The 15,228-nt window shown below is 64.2% G+C and overlaps 2 protein-coding genes across 2 annotated transcripts; both read left to right on the forward strand.

The window, feature by feature from the left end:
• The first annotated feature begins 180 nt into the window (after positions 1–180).
• On the forward strand, positions 181–10,635 carry GPAA1 (glycosylphosphatidylinositol anchor attachment 1). The gene is made up of 13 exons (XM_064154498.1): positions 181–311; positions 572–658; positions 1,348–1,527; positions 1,958–2,069; positions 2,577–2,724; positions 3,263–3,364; positions 4,055–4,251; positions 5,634–5,830; positions 6,568–6,721; positions 6,808–6,891; positions 8,155–8,351; positions 9,120–9,290; positions 9,791–10,635. Exons 2-13 carry the CDS (start codon positions 585–587, stop codon positions 10,032–10,034), a joined length of 1,860 nt encoding a protein of 619 aa, XP_064010568.1. The 5' UTR covers positions 181–311; positions 572–584; the 3' UTR covers positions 10,035–10,635.
• A 122-nt stretch (positions 10,636–10,757) lies between these two features.
• On the forward strand, positions 10,758–14,843 carry LOC135181376 (cytochrome c1, heme protein, mitochondrial). The gene is made up of 7 exons (XM_064154499.1): positions 10,758–10,913; positions 11,540–11,733; positions 11,834–11,960; positions 13,497–13,654; positions 13,725–13,885; positions 14,400–14,500; positions 14,593–14,843. The coding sequence occupies exons 1-7, from the start codon at positions 10,830–10,832 to the stop codon at positions 14,695–14,697; spliced, it is 930 nt and encodes a 309-aa protein (XP_064010569.1). The 5' UTR covers positions 10,758–10,829; the 3' UTR covers positions 14,698–14,843.
• Positions 14,844–15,228: the final 385 nt, after the last annotated feature.

The raw sequence follows: 15,228 nt of genomic DNA on the forward strand, positions 1-15,228 counted from the left end.
CCAGCACTTGGCCTTGATCGACCTCCTCCCGTTGGGCTCAGCTGCCACTGGGGCAGCCCGGGCAGGTCCCCCCGCAGAGCCCCTGGCCCCCAGCAGCCGCCCAGCTCTCGCCGTTCCGCCTGCCCGCACCCTGCTGGGAGCCGAGCGCCGTCTCCGGGCTCCTCCTGCCGGCCTGGCGCTGCCGTGCCCAGCACGCCTCGCTCTGCCATCGATTGAACGGCCTGGGGGCTTCCCGGCGCTGCCGTGCCCAGCACGCCTCGCTCTGCCATCGATTGAGCGGCCTGGGGGCTTGCCGGCGCTGCGCCTCCGAGGTTCGGGGGGCACCGGGGGCTGGCACCGGGGCTGGGGGCCGCGTGGGGCAGGGACGTGGCCGTGGGCTCCCCGAAATGGGGCCCCGTGGGGTACTGGGCCGTGGGGGGAGGAAGGGCCTGGAGGCGATGGGCAGCAGGGACGGCTCTGGGGGGTGCCCGGGCGGCTCCGTGGGTGGGGGGTGCCCATGGTGCCAGCCCCCGGTACCGGTGGGGCCTTTGTCCTCCTCCTGTGCCCCCTAACAGCCCTGTGCCGCTCACAGCTCAGTGCCGGCCATGGGGCTGCTGTCGGACCCGCACTGCCGCCGGGCGCTGGCTCGCCTCATCCAGCGCCTCAACACCCCGCTCTGGTGAGTGCCGCCCGGGGCCGTGCCCCCCGCGCCCCCGGGTGCACCCCGGCCTCTGCCTCCCCAGCTCCCCGAGCCTCCCGGGCTGTTTCTGCACCCCTAACGCCCTCAGCTGCTCATCTGATTCTGTGCCCACACCCACCCAGCGCCCTGAGCTGCGTGCCGGGGCTGTGCCGGTTCTGGGGGGGTCCCATAGCCCCGAACCCCCCATCCTGCCTCTCTGCCCCCTTTGCCCAGCGCCCTGAGCTGCGTGCCGGGGCTGTGCCGGTTCTGGGGGGGTCCCATAGCCCCGAACCCCCCAGCCTGCCTCTCTGCCCCCTTTGCCCAGCGCCCTGAGCTGCGTGCCGGGGCTGTGCCGGTTCGGGGGGGGTCCCATAGCCCCGAACCCCCCAGCCTGCCTCTCTGCCCCCTTTGCCCAGCGCCCTGAGCTGCGTGCCGGGGCTGTGCCGGTTCGGGGGGGGTCCCATAGCCCCGAACCCCCCAGCCTGCCTCTCTGCCCCCTTTGCCCAGCGCCCTGAGCTGCGTGCCGGGGCTGTGCCGGTTCGGGGGGGGTCCCATAGCCCCGAACCCCCCAGCCTGCCTCTCTGCCCCCTTTGCCCAGCGCCCTGAGCTACGTGCTGGGGCTGTGCCGGTTCTGGGGGGGTCCCATAGCCCCGAACCCCCCAGCCTGCCTCTCTGCCCCCTTTGCCCAGCGCCCTGAGCTACGTGCTGGGGCTGTGCTGGTTCCTGGCGCTGGCCTGGCCCCCCCTGGCCCCCCAGACCTACATCTCGGAGAACGCCCTGGGCTCCACCATGGTGCAGGAGCAGTTCCCGCTGGGTGCCCGTGCCCTCGCCTATGCCCGCCAGTTCGGGGCGCACAAGAGCAAAGCAGGGTGAGCGCTGGGGGGGCAGCGGGTGGGGGTGGCATGGGGCCAGGGAAGAGGGCGGGGGCGTGTTTGGGAGCGGTGCCTGGCACTATACGGGCAGGGTGTTTGGGCCTCCTGGAAGCGGGGTGGGGGCTTTAAGGGTCCGTGGGAAGGGAGCTGGGGGCCCGTAAGGGAGAGTTTGGGGGTGTTTGGGTCTTCTGGGAGGGGTTTGGGGTCCCACGGAGGGTGTGGGGTGCTATGGGGAGGGGGTTGGAGGGTGCTTGGTTCCATGGGAGGTTCTGGGGTGCAGTGGTGGATCTGAGGTGCCATGGTGGGGAGTTCTAAAGTGTCAGGGGTGGGTTTTGGGGTGTCCCCCCAGCAGAACAGCCATGCAGTGGCTGGAGCAGACACTGTGTGGCTCTGGGGTGCCAAGGGTGGTTTTGGGGTGCCCCTGCAGAGGGATGCCCGTGCAGTGGCTGGAGCAGACGCTGTGGGAGCTGGGGCTGGAGGTTCACCGGCAGAGCTTCTCCCGCACGCTGCCCTTCCCGGACGAGACCCGCGAGCGATACGTACGGAGCCCCTGCCACCCCCACCACACATCCCAGCCTGCAGGCTCCTGAGCATGCCCAAAACCACATTCCTGAGTATCCTGTGCCACTCAAGCTCCATCCCAGAGGGTTCCATGCCCCCCCAGATGCCCTTCCTGGGTATCCTATGCCTCCCCCCCAAACCTCATCCTGGGCATCCTGTAACCCCAGACTCCATGCCAGAGGGTCCTGTGCCCTTCCTAGACCACCATCCTGGGTATCCTGTGCCACTCAAACTCCATCTCAAAGGGTTCCTTGCCCCCACCAGATGCCCTTCCTGGGCATCCTGTAACCTCAGACCCCATCCCAGAGGGTCCTGTGCCCCCCCAGACCACCATTCTGGGCATCCTGCTCCCCCACATACCCCTTCCTAGGCATCCTGTGTCCTCCAGACCCTGTCCCAGTAGGTTCTGTGCTTCCCAAACCCCCATCCTGGGCATCCTGTGCCCCCCAAAGCCTTTGGGCTGCTGAGCCCCTGTGTCCCTGCAGATGGTGCATGGCACCAACGTGTATGGGATCCTGCGGGCACCGCGGGCAGCCAGCACCGAGGCGCTGGTGCTGAGCGTGCCCTGCAGCCCTGGCACCCAGAACAACCAGGCTGTGGGGCTGATGCTGGCACTCGCCGCCTACTTCCGAGGTGAGGGCCTGGAGGAGGCACTGGCAGCAGTCTGGGGGGCACTGGGGCCTAGGGAGCCAGCAGCTGGCAGCTCCCAAAGGGCTCTGGCTGTTTGGAGGGAGGGGAGCATGGGGAGAGGGCTGTGCCAGGCTGCTCCAAGGCTGTACAGGGCTCCACTGGGGCTGTGCTGGGCTTTGCAGGGGCAGGGACTGGGCTCTGCTGAGGCTATGCCAATCTGTCAAGGCTGTGCCAGGACTGTTCTAGGCTATGCTGAACTTTGAATGTGTACCAGAGCTGTGCCAAGCTCTGCCAGGGGTGTGCTTTATCTCTCTGAGGCACTTGGGCAGGGACTGGTGTTCACTGGGGCTTTGCCATAATAGGGACCAGACTCTGCTGGGACTGTGCTGGGTACCAGGGAAGGGACTAGGCTCTACCAGAACTGTGCCAGGCTCAGCTGGGTCTGCATCAGGCTCTGCTGGCACAGAGACTGGGCTCTGCTGGGCTATGCCAGGCACCAGGGCAGGGAGTAGGCTGTACCAGTCTGCTGTTTCCGGCCCAGAACAGATCTACTGGGCCAAGGACATCATCTTCCTGGTGACGGAGCATGACCTGCTGGGCACTGAGGCATGGCTGGAGGCCTACCATGACATCAACCTCACTGGTGAGGTGCCAGGGGGATGGGGAACTGGGGTTCCAGGGAGTTGGAAGATCAGGGTGCCAGGGGGTTGGGCTGTTGGGGGAGCAGGGTGCCATGGAGCCAGGGGTCTAGGGTGTCGGGGTACCAGGGGGTCAAGGTGCCAGATGCCAGGGCTTGGTGTGTTGGGGTGCCAGGGGTTCAGGTTTTTAGGGTGCTGTAGTGTTCTTGTGACAGAGTGCTGGGGTGCCAGGGGATCGGGAGGCAAGGGTGAGTGTCAGGGTGATACAATGCCAAGATGTCAGGGTTCTGGGGTTAAGGATGCCAGTGTTTGGAGTGCCCTAATGTGTCAAGGTACCGGAATGCCAGGGTGTCAAGGTTCTGGGGTGCCATGGGTGCTGTGGTGCCAGGATGCCAAGGTGCCATGACAACAGAGTGTCAGGATGCCAATGTGTAAAGGTGCCATGATACCAGGTGCCAGCCTGCCATGGTGCCAAAATGTCAGGGTACTGAGGTGTCAAGGGTGCCAAGGTGCCGTAGTGTCAGGGTGCTGTGATGCCAGAGTGTCACGGTTCTGGGGTGCCATGGTGCCAAGGCGTCAGGGTACTGGGGTGCCATGATTTGAGGTGTCAGGGTGCCAAGGTGGCATAATGCCAGTGTGTCAGGATATTGGGGTGCTGGGGGATGGCAGGGCACTGAGGCGCTGGGTGCCCGCAGAGGTGCAGAGCTCGGGCACGCCGGGCCGGGCAGGTGCCATCCAGGCGGCCATCGCACTGGAGCTGAGCAGTGACGTCGTGACCAGCTTCGACGTGGCCGTGGAGGGCCTCAACGGGCAGCTGCCCAACCTCGACCTCCTCAACCTCTTCCATGCCTTCTGCCAGAAGAATGGGCTCCTCTGCACCATCCAGGGCAAGGTAAGTGGCCTGGCACCTCCTGGCACACCTGCTTCTGTCAGGTGGCCACCAGGGCTTGGACAAGCGATGGGACAAGGGCCTCAGGTTGTGCCAGTGGAGGGTTAGATCATGGAGTCACCGTGGAATGGGCTGGGTTGGAGGAGTCCTCTCAGATTAAGTCCAGGTGTTCCCCTGGCACTGCCAGGGCACCACCAACCCACGTCCCCAAGACATGTGGTGCCACACCCATCACCCCATGGTCTGCTGACCCTGTGGTGGAGGTCCCCATGCCAGGGGTCTGCTGACCTGGTGGTGGTTCCATGCCCATCACCTATGGTTTGCTGACTTGGTGGTGGTTCCATGCCCATCACCTATGGTTTGCTGACCTGGTGGTGGTTCCATGCCCATTACCCATGGTTTGCTGACCCAGTGGTGGTTCCGTGCCCATCACCCATGGTTTGCTGACCTGGTGGTGGTTCCATGCCCATTACCCATGGTTTGCTGACCCGGTGGTGGTTCCGTGCCCATCACCCATGGTTTGCTGACCCAGTGGTGGTTCCGTGCCCATTACCCATAGTTTGCTGACCCGGTGGTGGTTCCGTGCCCATCACCCATGGTTTGCTGACCTGGTGGTGGTTCCATGCCCATTACCCATAGTTTGCTGACCCAGTGGTGGTTCCGTGCCCATCACCCATGGTTTGCTGACCTGGTGGTGGTTCCATGCCCATTACCCATGGTTTGCTGACCTGGTGGTGGTTCCGTGCCCATCACCCATGGTTTGCTGACCCAGTGGTGGTTCCGTGCCCATTACCCATAGTTTGCTGACCCGGTGGTGGTTCCGTGCCCATCACCCATGGTTTGCTGACCTGGTGGTGGTTCCATGCCCATTACCCATGGTTTGCTGACCCGGTGGTGGTTCCGTGCCCATCACCCATGGTTTGCTGACCCAGTGGTGGTTCCGTGCCCATTACCCATAGTTTGCTGACCCGGTGGTGGTTCCGTGCCCATCACCCATGGTTTGCTGACCTGGTGGTGGTGCCCATTACCCATGGTTTGCTGACCCAGTGGTGGTTCCGTGCCCATCACCCATGGTTTGCTGACCTGGTGGTGGTTCCATGCCCATTACCCATAGTTTGCTGACCCGGTGGTGGTTCCGTGCCCATCACCCATGGTTTGCTGACCCGGTGGTGGTTCCGTGCCCATCACCCATCGTTTGCTGACCCGGTGGTGGTTCCGTGCCCATCACCCATGGTTTGCTGACCCGGTGGTGGTTCCGTGCCCATCACCCATGGTTTGCTGACCCGGTGGTGGTTCCGTGCCCATCACCCATGGTTTGCTGACCTGGTGGTGGCTGCACGCCCATCACCCCGTGGTCCGCTGACCCTGCGGTGGTGTTTCCACAGCTGCCACGCTCAGACTGGGACTCGCTGCCCGGCTACGCGCACAGCCTGCAGACGCTGGCGCTGATGGTGCTGGCGCAGGCCTCGGGGCGCCCGCGGGGCGACCATGGCCTGTTCCTGCGGTACCGCGTGCAGGCCCTCACCCTGCGTGGCATCAACAGCTTCCGGCAGACCAAGCACGGCATGGCGGCCGTCGGCAGGTCCGCGCCGGCGGGCACGGGCTGCCGGGCGCTCGCGCTGCACCGCGGGGTCAGGGGCGCGCGGGCACCTCCCCCTGGCTCGGACTGGGGGTGCTCGCCGGGGCAGGGGGACATCTAAGGGGCTCTCCACACGGTGGGGGACACCCAAGGGGCTCTTCTTGGGGTGAGGGGACACAGAAGGGTCTTCTCCCGGGATGGGGGGACACTAGGACCTCTCTGCGGGGGGAGACTGCAGATGCCCTCACAGCAGGGGGGCTCAGAGTGGGGGACACCATAAAGGCTCTTCTCAAGGTGGGGGACACACCTAAGGGGCTTTTCCCAGGGTGGGGGCGTGCTGGGAGCTCTCCATGGGGTGAGACTGAGAGCACTCTCCAGGGTAGAGGGACACCAAAGGGGCACTCGTCAAGGTGGGGGACATCAAAGGGTCTTCTCCCAGGGTGGGGGGACAGTGGGGGTTTTCCTTGGGCAGAGGGATGCCACAGGGACACATGGTGAGGGAATCTTCTCAGGGTGGGGGGACACTAATAGGTCTTCAAGGGCTGGGGGACACTGGGAGCTCTCCCTGGGGTGATGATGGGGGCCATCTACAGGGCAGGGGGATACCAGAGGGGCTATGCTATGTGGGGGGACACAGGAGAGTCTGTCCCCAGGGTGGGGAGACACCGGGGGGGGGTCTTTCCATAGGGTGGGGTGGTCAGGGAGGTCCTGTGGTGGGTTTCCTCCGATGATGTCCTCAGGACCCTGGAGGGAATGTTCCGGAAGCTCAACAACCTGCTGGAGAGGCTCCACCAGTCCTACTTCTTCTACCTGCTGCCCTCCCTCTCCCGCTTTGTCTCCATCGGCCTCTACATGCCAGCCTTTGGCTTCCTCCTGCTGGTCCTGGTCCTGAAGATATCCTTTGTGTGGGGAGGGGGCTGGAGATGGGGCCCAGGGGCAAGCAGAGCTGCTCAGAACCTTTCCATGACCATCCCCATCACGCCCTGGACACCTGGATGAAGCTCAGCAAGAGCGAGACGGGCAGTGGAGAGAGGCAGTGGCATGGAGACCACAGTGCTGAGGAGGTCAGGAGGTTTCTTCACCTCATCCTCACCCCTCTCCTTCTGCCCCTTCACGGAGTTAGGATTGTAGTTGGGAGAGGCCTCCCAAGCTCCTGGAGTCCAAGCAGTGCCCCAGCAGTGCCAGGACACCACCAACCCATGGCCCTCAGCACCACGGCTTGCACACCCCTCCAGGCATGGGCACTCCACCACTGCCCTGGGCAGCCTGGGCCAGACTGCACAAGCCTCAAGGGGCACAAATGGCTCCTCAGGGCCAACCTCAGCCTCCCCTGGGGCAACCTAAGGCTGCTTCCTCTAGTCCCAAAGCTTGGCACAAGGATCTCAGCCCCACCTGGCTCCAGCCTCCTCTCAGGCACTTGCAGGCAGCCAGAAGGTCTCGCCTCAGCCTCCTTTGCTGCTTTGCTGCTCCACACCCCCAGGGCCCTCAGCTGCTCCTCACAATTTCTCCACTCCCTTCTCCTTTTCCACACCCTTCTCCAGCTGCTCCTCCAGCACTTGGCCTTGGTCAACCTCATCCCATTTGCCTTGGCCTGTCAATCCAGGCAGGTCCCTCTGCAGAACCTTCAGTCTCTCTGAAGACTTCAAACTCCTTCCAACCCTCCAACCTTCAAACTCCTTTCAACTCTCCAACAGATCCTTCAAATCCTTAATAGATCCCTCCAATCCACCAGCAGTTTGTTCCCACCCTCAGCAGACCCTTCCAACTGTAGTAGATCTTTCAAACCCTTTGGCAGTTCCTTCCAACTCTCCAGCATCTTTTCAAACCCTCCAGCAGCTCCTCTGACCCTCCAGCAGACCCTTCAAACCCTCCAGCAGCTCCTTCCAGCCCTCCAGCAGCTCCTCTGACCCTCCAACAGACCCTTCAAACCCTCCAGCAGCTCCTTCCAGCCCTCCAGCAGCTCCTCTGACCCTCCAACAGACCCTTCAAACCCTCCAGCAGCTCCTTCCAGCCCTCCAGCAGCTCCTCTGACCCTCCAACAGACCCTTCAAACCCTCCAGCAGCTCCTTCCAGCCCTCCAGCAGCTCCTCTGACCCTCCAACAGACCCTTCAAACCCTCCAGCAGCTCCTTCCAGCCCTCCAGCAGCTCCCCTGACCCTCCAACAGACCCTTCAAGCCCGCCAGCAGCTCCTCACACCCTTCAGCAGACCCTTCCAACCCCGTAGTAGACCCTTGCAGCCCTCCAGCAGACCCTTCCAGCCCTCTAGTAGCTCCTCAGCCCCTGCAGCAGATGCCAGCACTGCAGTGCCACTGGCATGTCCCCGCAGGAGGCCCGTCCTGGTTTGCTGGTGCTGGTGCCACCGGTGCTGATCTGCGAGGCCGCTGGCCTGGCCCTCTACCTGCTGCCGGTGCTGGGCCAGCAGGTGGCCACGCAGCACTTCCCCGTGTCCGAGGCTGAGGCCGTGGTCCTCACCATCATCGCCATCTACGTGGCAGGCATGGCCCTGCCCCACAACACCCACAGGTGCTGGGGGGCGCTTGGGGTGCCCACGGGTACCAAGGAAGGGTTTGGGGTGGGCTTTGAGGTGCCACAGAGGGGTCTGGTGGATCTAGGGAGGGCTTTGCTGGGTCCGTGAGGTGCTAAGGAAGGGTATGGGAGGTTCCTGGGTGCCAAGGAAGGGTGGATGCTGGGTCTGTGAGGTGCTAAGGAAGGGTATGGGAGGTTCCTGGGTGCCAAGGAAGGGTGGATGCTGGGTCTGTGAGGTGCTAAGGAAGGGTATGGGAGGTTCCTGGGTGCCAAGGAAGGGTGGATGCTGGGTCTGTGAGGTGCTAAGGAAGGGTATGGGAGGTTCCTGGGTGCTAAGGAAGGGTGGATGCTGGGTCTGTGAGGTGCTAAGGAAGGGTATGGGAGGTTCCTGGGTGCTAAGGAAGGGTGGATACTGGGTCTGTGAGGTGCTAAGGAAGGGTATGGGAGGTTCCTGGGTGCTAAGGAAGGGTGGATGCTGGGTCTGTGAGGTGCTAAGGAAGGGGATTTGAGGTCTCTGGGTACCAAGGAAGGGTTAGGTGGGTCCGTGGGTACCAAGGAAGGGTTTGGTGGGTCTGGGGAGGGCTTTGCTGGGTCTGTGAGGTGCTAAGGAAGGGTTTTGAGGGAGCCTTAGCGGTGCCAGGCAGAGGTGTGGGAACTCCAGGGAGGGATTTGGAGGTCCATAGGGTGCCAGGGAGGAGCTCAGGGCTCCATGGGGCTCTGTGCACCCAACTCCTGCCCTGATCTCTTCCCCTATATTCTCTGCAGGGTGCTACCAGGTGCGGGGGCAGCACGAGGCTGGCTGGCACTGAAGCTAGTGGCACTGGTGGCTCTGGCACTGGTGCTGGTGGCCCTGGCCCTGCTCAACTTCTCCCTGGGCTTCCTCCTGGCTGCCACCATGGTGCCCGCTGCTGCCGCCGTGCAGCCCAATGGCCCCAAGTGAGGAGGGGGCACGCATTTGGGGAGTGCCCATGGTGGGGATGAGTGAGACAGTTGGGGGCCTGGCACTGGAGGCGGGGGCCTGGGGCTGCTCCTTGGCATGCTGTGGATACCAGCAGCTCAGCAGGGGCTTGCCAAGGGGACATCAGAGGGGAGCTCTTCCCTGGGTGGGGGGGATACTGGGGGGGTCTCCCTGGGGCAGGGTGATGCCCAGGGTGAGGGCTTATTGAGGTCGGGGGGTGCCAGGGGTTCTCCATGGGGTGATGCCAAGGATACACTGGGGGGCAGAGGGTTTCTCTGCATGGTGATGCCAGGGATGATCTCTCCCTGGGTTTAGGGGATACCAGGGTGAAGGACACTGCGGGGGGCTCACTGGGGTTGAGGGGTGCCAGGGGCTCTCCCTGGGTTAGTGCCAAGGAGGCACTGGCAGAGTTTTTCCCTGGGTTTTGGGTATGCCAAGGGGCACAGTATGGGTTCTGATGGTGCCCCACTCTGCCCAGGGTGCTGCTGGCAGCAGTGCTGGTGCTGGCGACGCCGGCGGTGACGCTGCTGCTGGGCATCTTCCTGGAGCGGGAGCTGCTGGAGGTGCCCGCGGGCGCAGGCGAGGGCTGGCAGCTCTTCCTGGCAGCACTGGGCGAGGGGCTGCTGCAGCACCACCTCTACGGCTCCTGCCTGTGCCCGCTGCTCGCCCTCGGCGTCTACCCCCTCTGGCTGCTGCTCTGGAATGTGCTCTTCTGGAAGTGAGCCATGGACCCACCAAGGGACCAGGGAGGGACCCATGGATGGACACCTCCGCCTCCGGCTGCTGCTCTGCAACCTGCTCTGCTGGGAGTGACCTGTGGGCCTGCCAAGGGACCAGGGAGGGACCCACGGGTGGACACCCCCACCTCTGGCTGCTGCTCTGCAACCTGCTCTGCTGGGAGTGAGCCGTGGGCAGACCCATGGATGGACTTGAAGCGTGAATGGGCAGACAGCTCCTGCTCTTCGGGAAGTGACCCATGGACCATGGATGGACTCGGGGGCGGATACACAGACCCATACCCAATGTGGCTGCTGGTCTGTAAGGGGCAGAGAGAGTCTTAGATGGTTTGTACTGGGCAGGGAGGGACTCTGCTGGACTGGACTGGGCAGAATTCGTCTTTGCTGCTGTGTACTGGGCAGGGTGGTGCCTGCTGGGCTGCCCTGGGAGGCAGGGTGTGCTTGCTAGTGTGTACCGGCAGAAGGGGCCTTTGCTGGCGGGCACTGGGCAGGGGGGTGCCTGCTGGGCTGTGCTGGGAGCCCTGCCTTGGTTTTGGCGTGTCCGTCCCACGGGTTCAATAAAAGGCGGAGCGGGGCCGCGGTCGGAGCTGTGTCTGTGCGGCCCGGGCGGGGGGAGGGGCGGCCCCGGGCCTGCGGGGGGGGGGGGAGAGGGGGGAGGGGCGGCCCCGGGCCTGCGGGGGGGGGGAGGGGCGGCGCACGGCGTCACCTCCGGCGCTGGCTGCCGTCACATCCGAGCGGGCGGTCGGCGTCCCCTCGACCTCGGCCCGCGGGTGCGGAGCGATGGCGGCGGCGGCGGTTCGGAGCCTTCCGGTGCGGCCCTGGGGCCGCCTCCTGCTGCCGCGGCCACCTACCCGCCCTGCACCGGTGAGACTCGGGCCCCGGCCCGGCCCCCGCCGCCCACTGAAGGTCATCGGGAGGGGAACCGGGGAGCTGCAACCGAGCGGCGAGAGGGACCGTGCCGGGCTGGGCCTGGCCCGGTGTCCTCGCCTGCCCCGCGGCCGTGCTCGGCCTGCCCGGCCCGGGATCCCCGCTCCTGCCACCCCCCGGCCCTGCCCGGTGTCTCCCGGTGTGCGCTGCCCAGGCCGCTCCCCAGGTCGCATGGCTCCCCGGCCCTGCCCGGTGTTCCCGGTCTTGCCCTGCCCTGTGGGCCCGGTTTTCCGCTCCCTGCCGGGTGCGCACGGCCCAGTGTCCGCGGTTCCGCCGCTGCAGCCCCGCCGGTTTCTCTGGTGCCCCTCTAACCTACCCGGTGTCGCCGGCTCCTGCCTGCCCCTGCCCCGTCGTCCCTGCCCAGTGTCCCCGGTTACCGCCCGGCCCGGCTCATAGTGCCCTTCATCCCCGCCGCGTCCTGCCCGCTGCACCCCATCCATGCCCGGTGTCCCCGCTTTCCCTCGGGCCCTGCCGGGTGCCCCTTCCCCAGTCCATGCCCTCCCCCTCCCCGGCGCATCTCGGGTCCCCCCAGGTCCCTAACAGCCGTTCCCCGCTCCTCCCAGGCCTCCATATCTTCTCGGGCCGGTTTATCCCGCGGGGGCCGGGTGGCCCTGACAGCTCTGGGGGTGCTGGCGGCGGGCGGAGGGGGCCTAGCCCTGGCGCTGCACTCGGGGCTCAGCGCCGGGGAGCTGGAGCTGCACCCCCCGGCCTTCCCCTGGAGCCACGGCGGAGCGCTGGCCGCCCTTGACCATGCCAGGTACCGGCACCGAGGGCGCGGGGAGGGCTGCGGCGGGGAGTGGGGGCCATCACTTCTTCCTTTTCTTCCTCCTCCTCCTCCTCCTCTTTGTCCCCGCCAGCCTGCGCCGAGGCTTCCAGGTCTACAAGCAGGTCTGCTCGGCCTGCCACAGCATGGAGTATGTGGCCTTCCGCAACCTCATCGGCGTCACCCACACCGAGGCGGAGGCCAAGGCGCTGGCTGAGGAGGTGAGACCCCGGCGGTGGCCCTGCCATGCTGCCCTCTGCCCCAGCGTCCCACTGTCCCCGTGTCCTGATACCCCAGTGCCCTGATGTCATGGTACCCCAGCACCATGATGTCCCAGTACCCTGCTACCACAATGTGATGGCATCTCAGCATCCTGGTACCCAATGCCCCAGTAGCTCAATGATGCAATCTCCTGGCATCCCAGACTCTTGGTACTCCAGCATCTAGCACCCTGGTGTCACATCACCCAGATGTCCCAGTGCCCCAGTGCCCTGATGTCCTGGCACTCCAGCATCCTGGTGTCTCAGTGTCCTGACAGCCCAGCAGCCCAGTGTCTTGGTACCCTGGTACTCCAGCACCCTGCTGCGCTGGTACCTCAGCACCCTGGTGTCCTGGTCCCCTGGTACCACAATGTCTGGTACCCCAGTGTCCCAATGTCAATGTTCTGGTATCCTGATGTCCTGGCAGCAAGGTGTCCCACTGCCCTGGTGTCCTGGCACCCTGGTGTCTGGGCACCCCAGTCTCCTGGTACACAGTTGTCCCAGTGCCCCAGCACCCCAGTGGCTTGGCACTCTCATGTGCCCTGGTGTCCAGCTCCCACGGTGCTCCAGCACCCCATCACCTGGGCTCCCGGTTTACCAGCATCCTGATGCCACAGTACGCCACTGCCTTGGTACCCCACTGTCCTGATGTCCCAGCACCCCAGTGTCCTGGTGCCCAGTGTCCAAGTGCCCCAGCATCCTGATGTCTCTGTCTCCTGGTACCTCAGTGTCCTGATGCCCCAGTCTGCTCATGCCCTGGCACCCCAGTGTCCTACTATCCTATTATCCTGATGTCCCAGGCTTTTGGCACCCCGATGTCCCTGTGTCCTCATATCCATTCCCCTGGTGCCCTGGCATTCCTGTTTCCTGGCACCTCAGTGTCCCACTGTCCTGATGTCCATGCTCCTGAATGTCCAGCACCCCAGAGCCCCAGTACCCTATTATCTTGATGTCTCAGTCTCCTGGCACCCCAGTGTCCTACTGTCCTGATGTCCATTTTGCTGGTGCTCTGGCACAGTAGTGCCCAGACACCTCAGTGGCCTGATGCCCATGGTGCTGGTGCCCTGGCACTCTGTTGTTCTGATGCCCATGGTGTTGATGGCCTGGCATACTGCTGCCCTTGATACCTGTGGTGCTGCTGTCCTGATGTCTGTGCTGCAGGTGCCCTGACACCCCAGCGTCCTGATGCTCATGATGCTGGTGCCTTGGTAGCTCCCTGGTTTCCTGATGCCCACAGTGCTGAAGGCCTGGCATACTAGTGCCGTGATGCCCATGGTGCTGGTGTCCTGGCATACTACTGCCCTTGATACCTATGGTGCTGGTGCCCTGGTACCTTGGTGTCCTGACAAGCACAGTGCTGGTACCCTGGCGTCCCCACGTCTGTGATGCTGGTGCCCTGGCACTCTTCCGCCCTGCTGTCCGTGGTGCTGGCAGTGCGGTGCCCTGCTGCCCCTGGTCCTGGCGGTGCGGTGCCCTGTGACGGTGGTGTTGGCACAGGTGGAGGTGCAGGACGGGCCGGACGAGAACGGGGAGTTCTTCATGCGCCCGGGCAAGATCTCCGACTACTTCCCACGGCCCTACCCCAACGAAGAGGCCGCGCGGGCAGCCAACAACGGGGCACTGCCCCCCGACCTCAGCTACATCGTCAACGCCCGGTGAGCTCTCTGGGGTGCCCGGGGGCAGGGGGCGGTGTGCCAGGCTGGCGCTGACGTCCCCGCATGGCAGGCACGGGGGTGAGGACTACGTCTTCTCGCTGCTGACCGGCTACTGCGAGCCACCGGCGGGCGTGACGGTGCGCGAGGGGCTGCACTACAACCCCTACTTCCCCGGGCAGGCCATTGGCATGGCGCCCCCCATCTACAACGAGGTGCTGGAGTATGACGATGGTAAGAGAGGAGTACCCTGACACCTGTCTTGGGGGGTACTGACATCTTGGGTTGGCTGCCAGTTGCCGTATTCTGTGGGCAAGGACCGTGTTGGCGTGCCCATCGCTGTGTTCTGGGTGTCCAGCTTCCTGTTTTGGGTGCCCAGGTCCCATTCTAGGTGCCACTCTCCCTCTTCTGGGCACCAAAGCCCTGATTTCAGTGTCACTGTCCCTGTTCTAGGTGCTGAGGTCCCCGTTCTGGATGCTCAGGCCCCCATTCTAGGAGCAAACATCCCCATTTTGGGTGCCCAGCGCCCTGTTCTGGGTGCCCAGCTCCCTTGTCTTGAGTTACATGGGTGCTAAGAGTCCTATTTTAAGTGCCCAGGTCCCTGCTTTCGATGCCTGTGCACCTGTCCCAAGTGCTCAGGTCCCCATTCTGGGGGCCTGAGTCCCAGTTTCAGGTGCCCAGCTGCCCAGTCTGGGTGCCAATACCCTCCAGTGCTACCCCAAATGTCCTTGTGTGCCCCCTTGCCCAGGTACCCCTGCCACCATGTCACAGATCGCTAAGGACATCTGCACCTTCCTGCGTTGGGCAGCAGAGCCTGAGCATGACCACCGCAAACGGATGGGACTGAAAGTGAGTGCTGGGCCTGGCAGTGCCACCTCTCTGCTGCCCGCTCTGCCCTCTGGGTGTCCCCTGTGCCTCCTACAACTCCTTTTCCCCCACAGGTGCTGATGATCTCTGGGCTCCTCATCTCCCTCCTCTACTACATGAAGAGACACAAGTGGTCGGTTCTGAAGAGCAGGAAGATGGTTTATCGGCCCCCTAAGTAAAGGGTGCCCTCACCCTGGCACAACGCACACGCCTGGGTTGTGGGGAAGGGGCACAGCTGGCAGTGTGTGCCCCCCACCCAGTCCCAGCTCCTTATTTAACATTGGCCCTGCTGCAGGCACTGGAATAAAGTCTGGGTTCTTCAGAAGGGCAAGTCTGAGTGCACGTGTGAGCTGTGGGGTCTGCCTGTGCCATGGCTCTGCCCATGAAGTGGGGTCTCCCTGTGCCATCGCCCTGCTGTGCAATGGCTGACTGTGCCATGCATCTGCTCATGTCAAGGGGTTTGCCCATGGTACAGCTCTGCCTGTGCCATGGCTCTGCCCATGAAGTGGGGTCTTCCCGTGCCATGGACCTGCACTGCTAGGGCAGCACCAAACCATGGCCCTCAGCACTACAGCTCCGTGGCTCAGAGATCCCTTCAGGGATGGGCACTTCACCACTGTCCTGGTCAGCTGGGGCCAGGCCTGCACAAGCCTCAGGGGGCACAAATTGTTGTTCCTCATGGGCAGCCTCGGGGACAGGTTGAGCCCAAT

This window comes from Pogoniulus pusillus, chromosome 14 (assembly GCF_015220805.1).
Source record: "Pogoniulus pusillus isolate bPogPus1 chromosome 14, bPogPus1.pri, whole genome shotgun sequence".
NCBI classification, from domain to species: Eukaryota; Metazoa; Chordata; class Aves; order Piciformes; family Lybiidae; genus Pogoniulus; species Pogoniulus pusillus.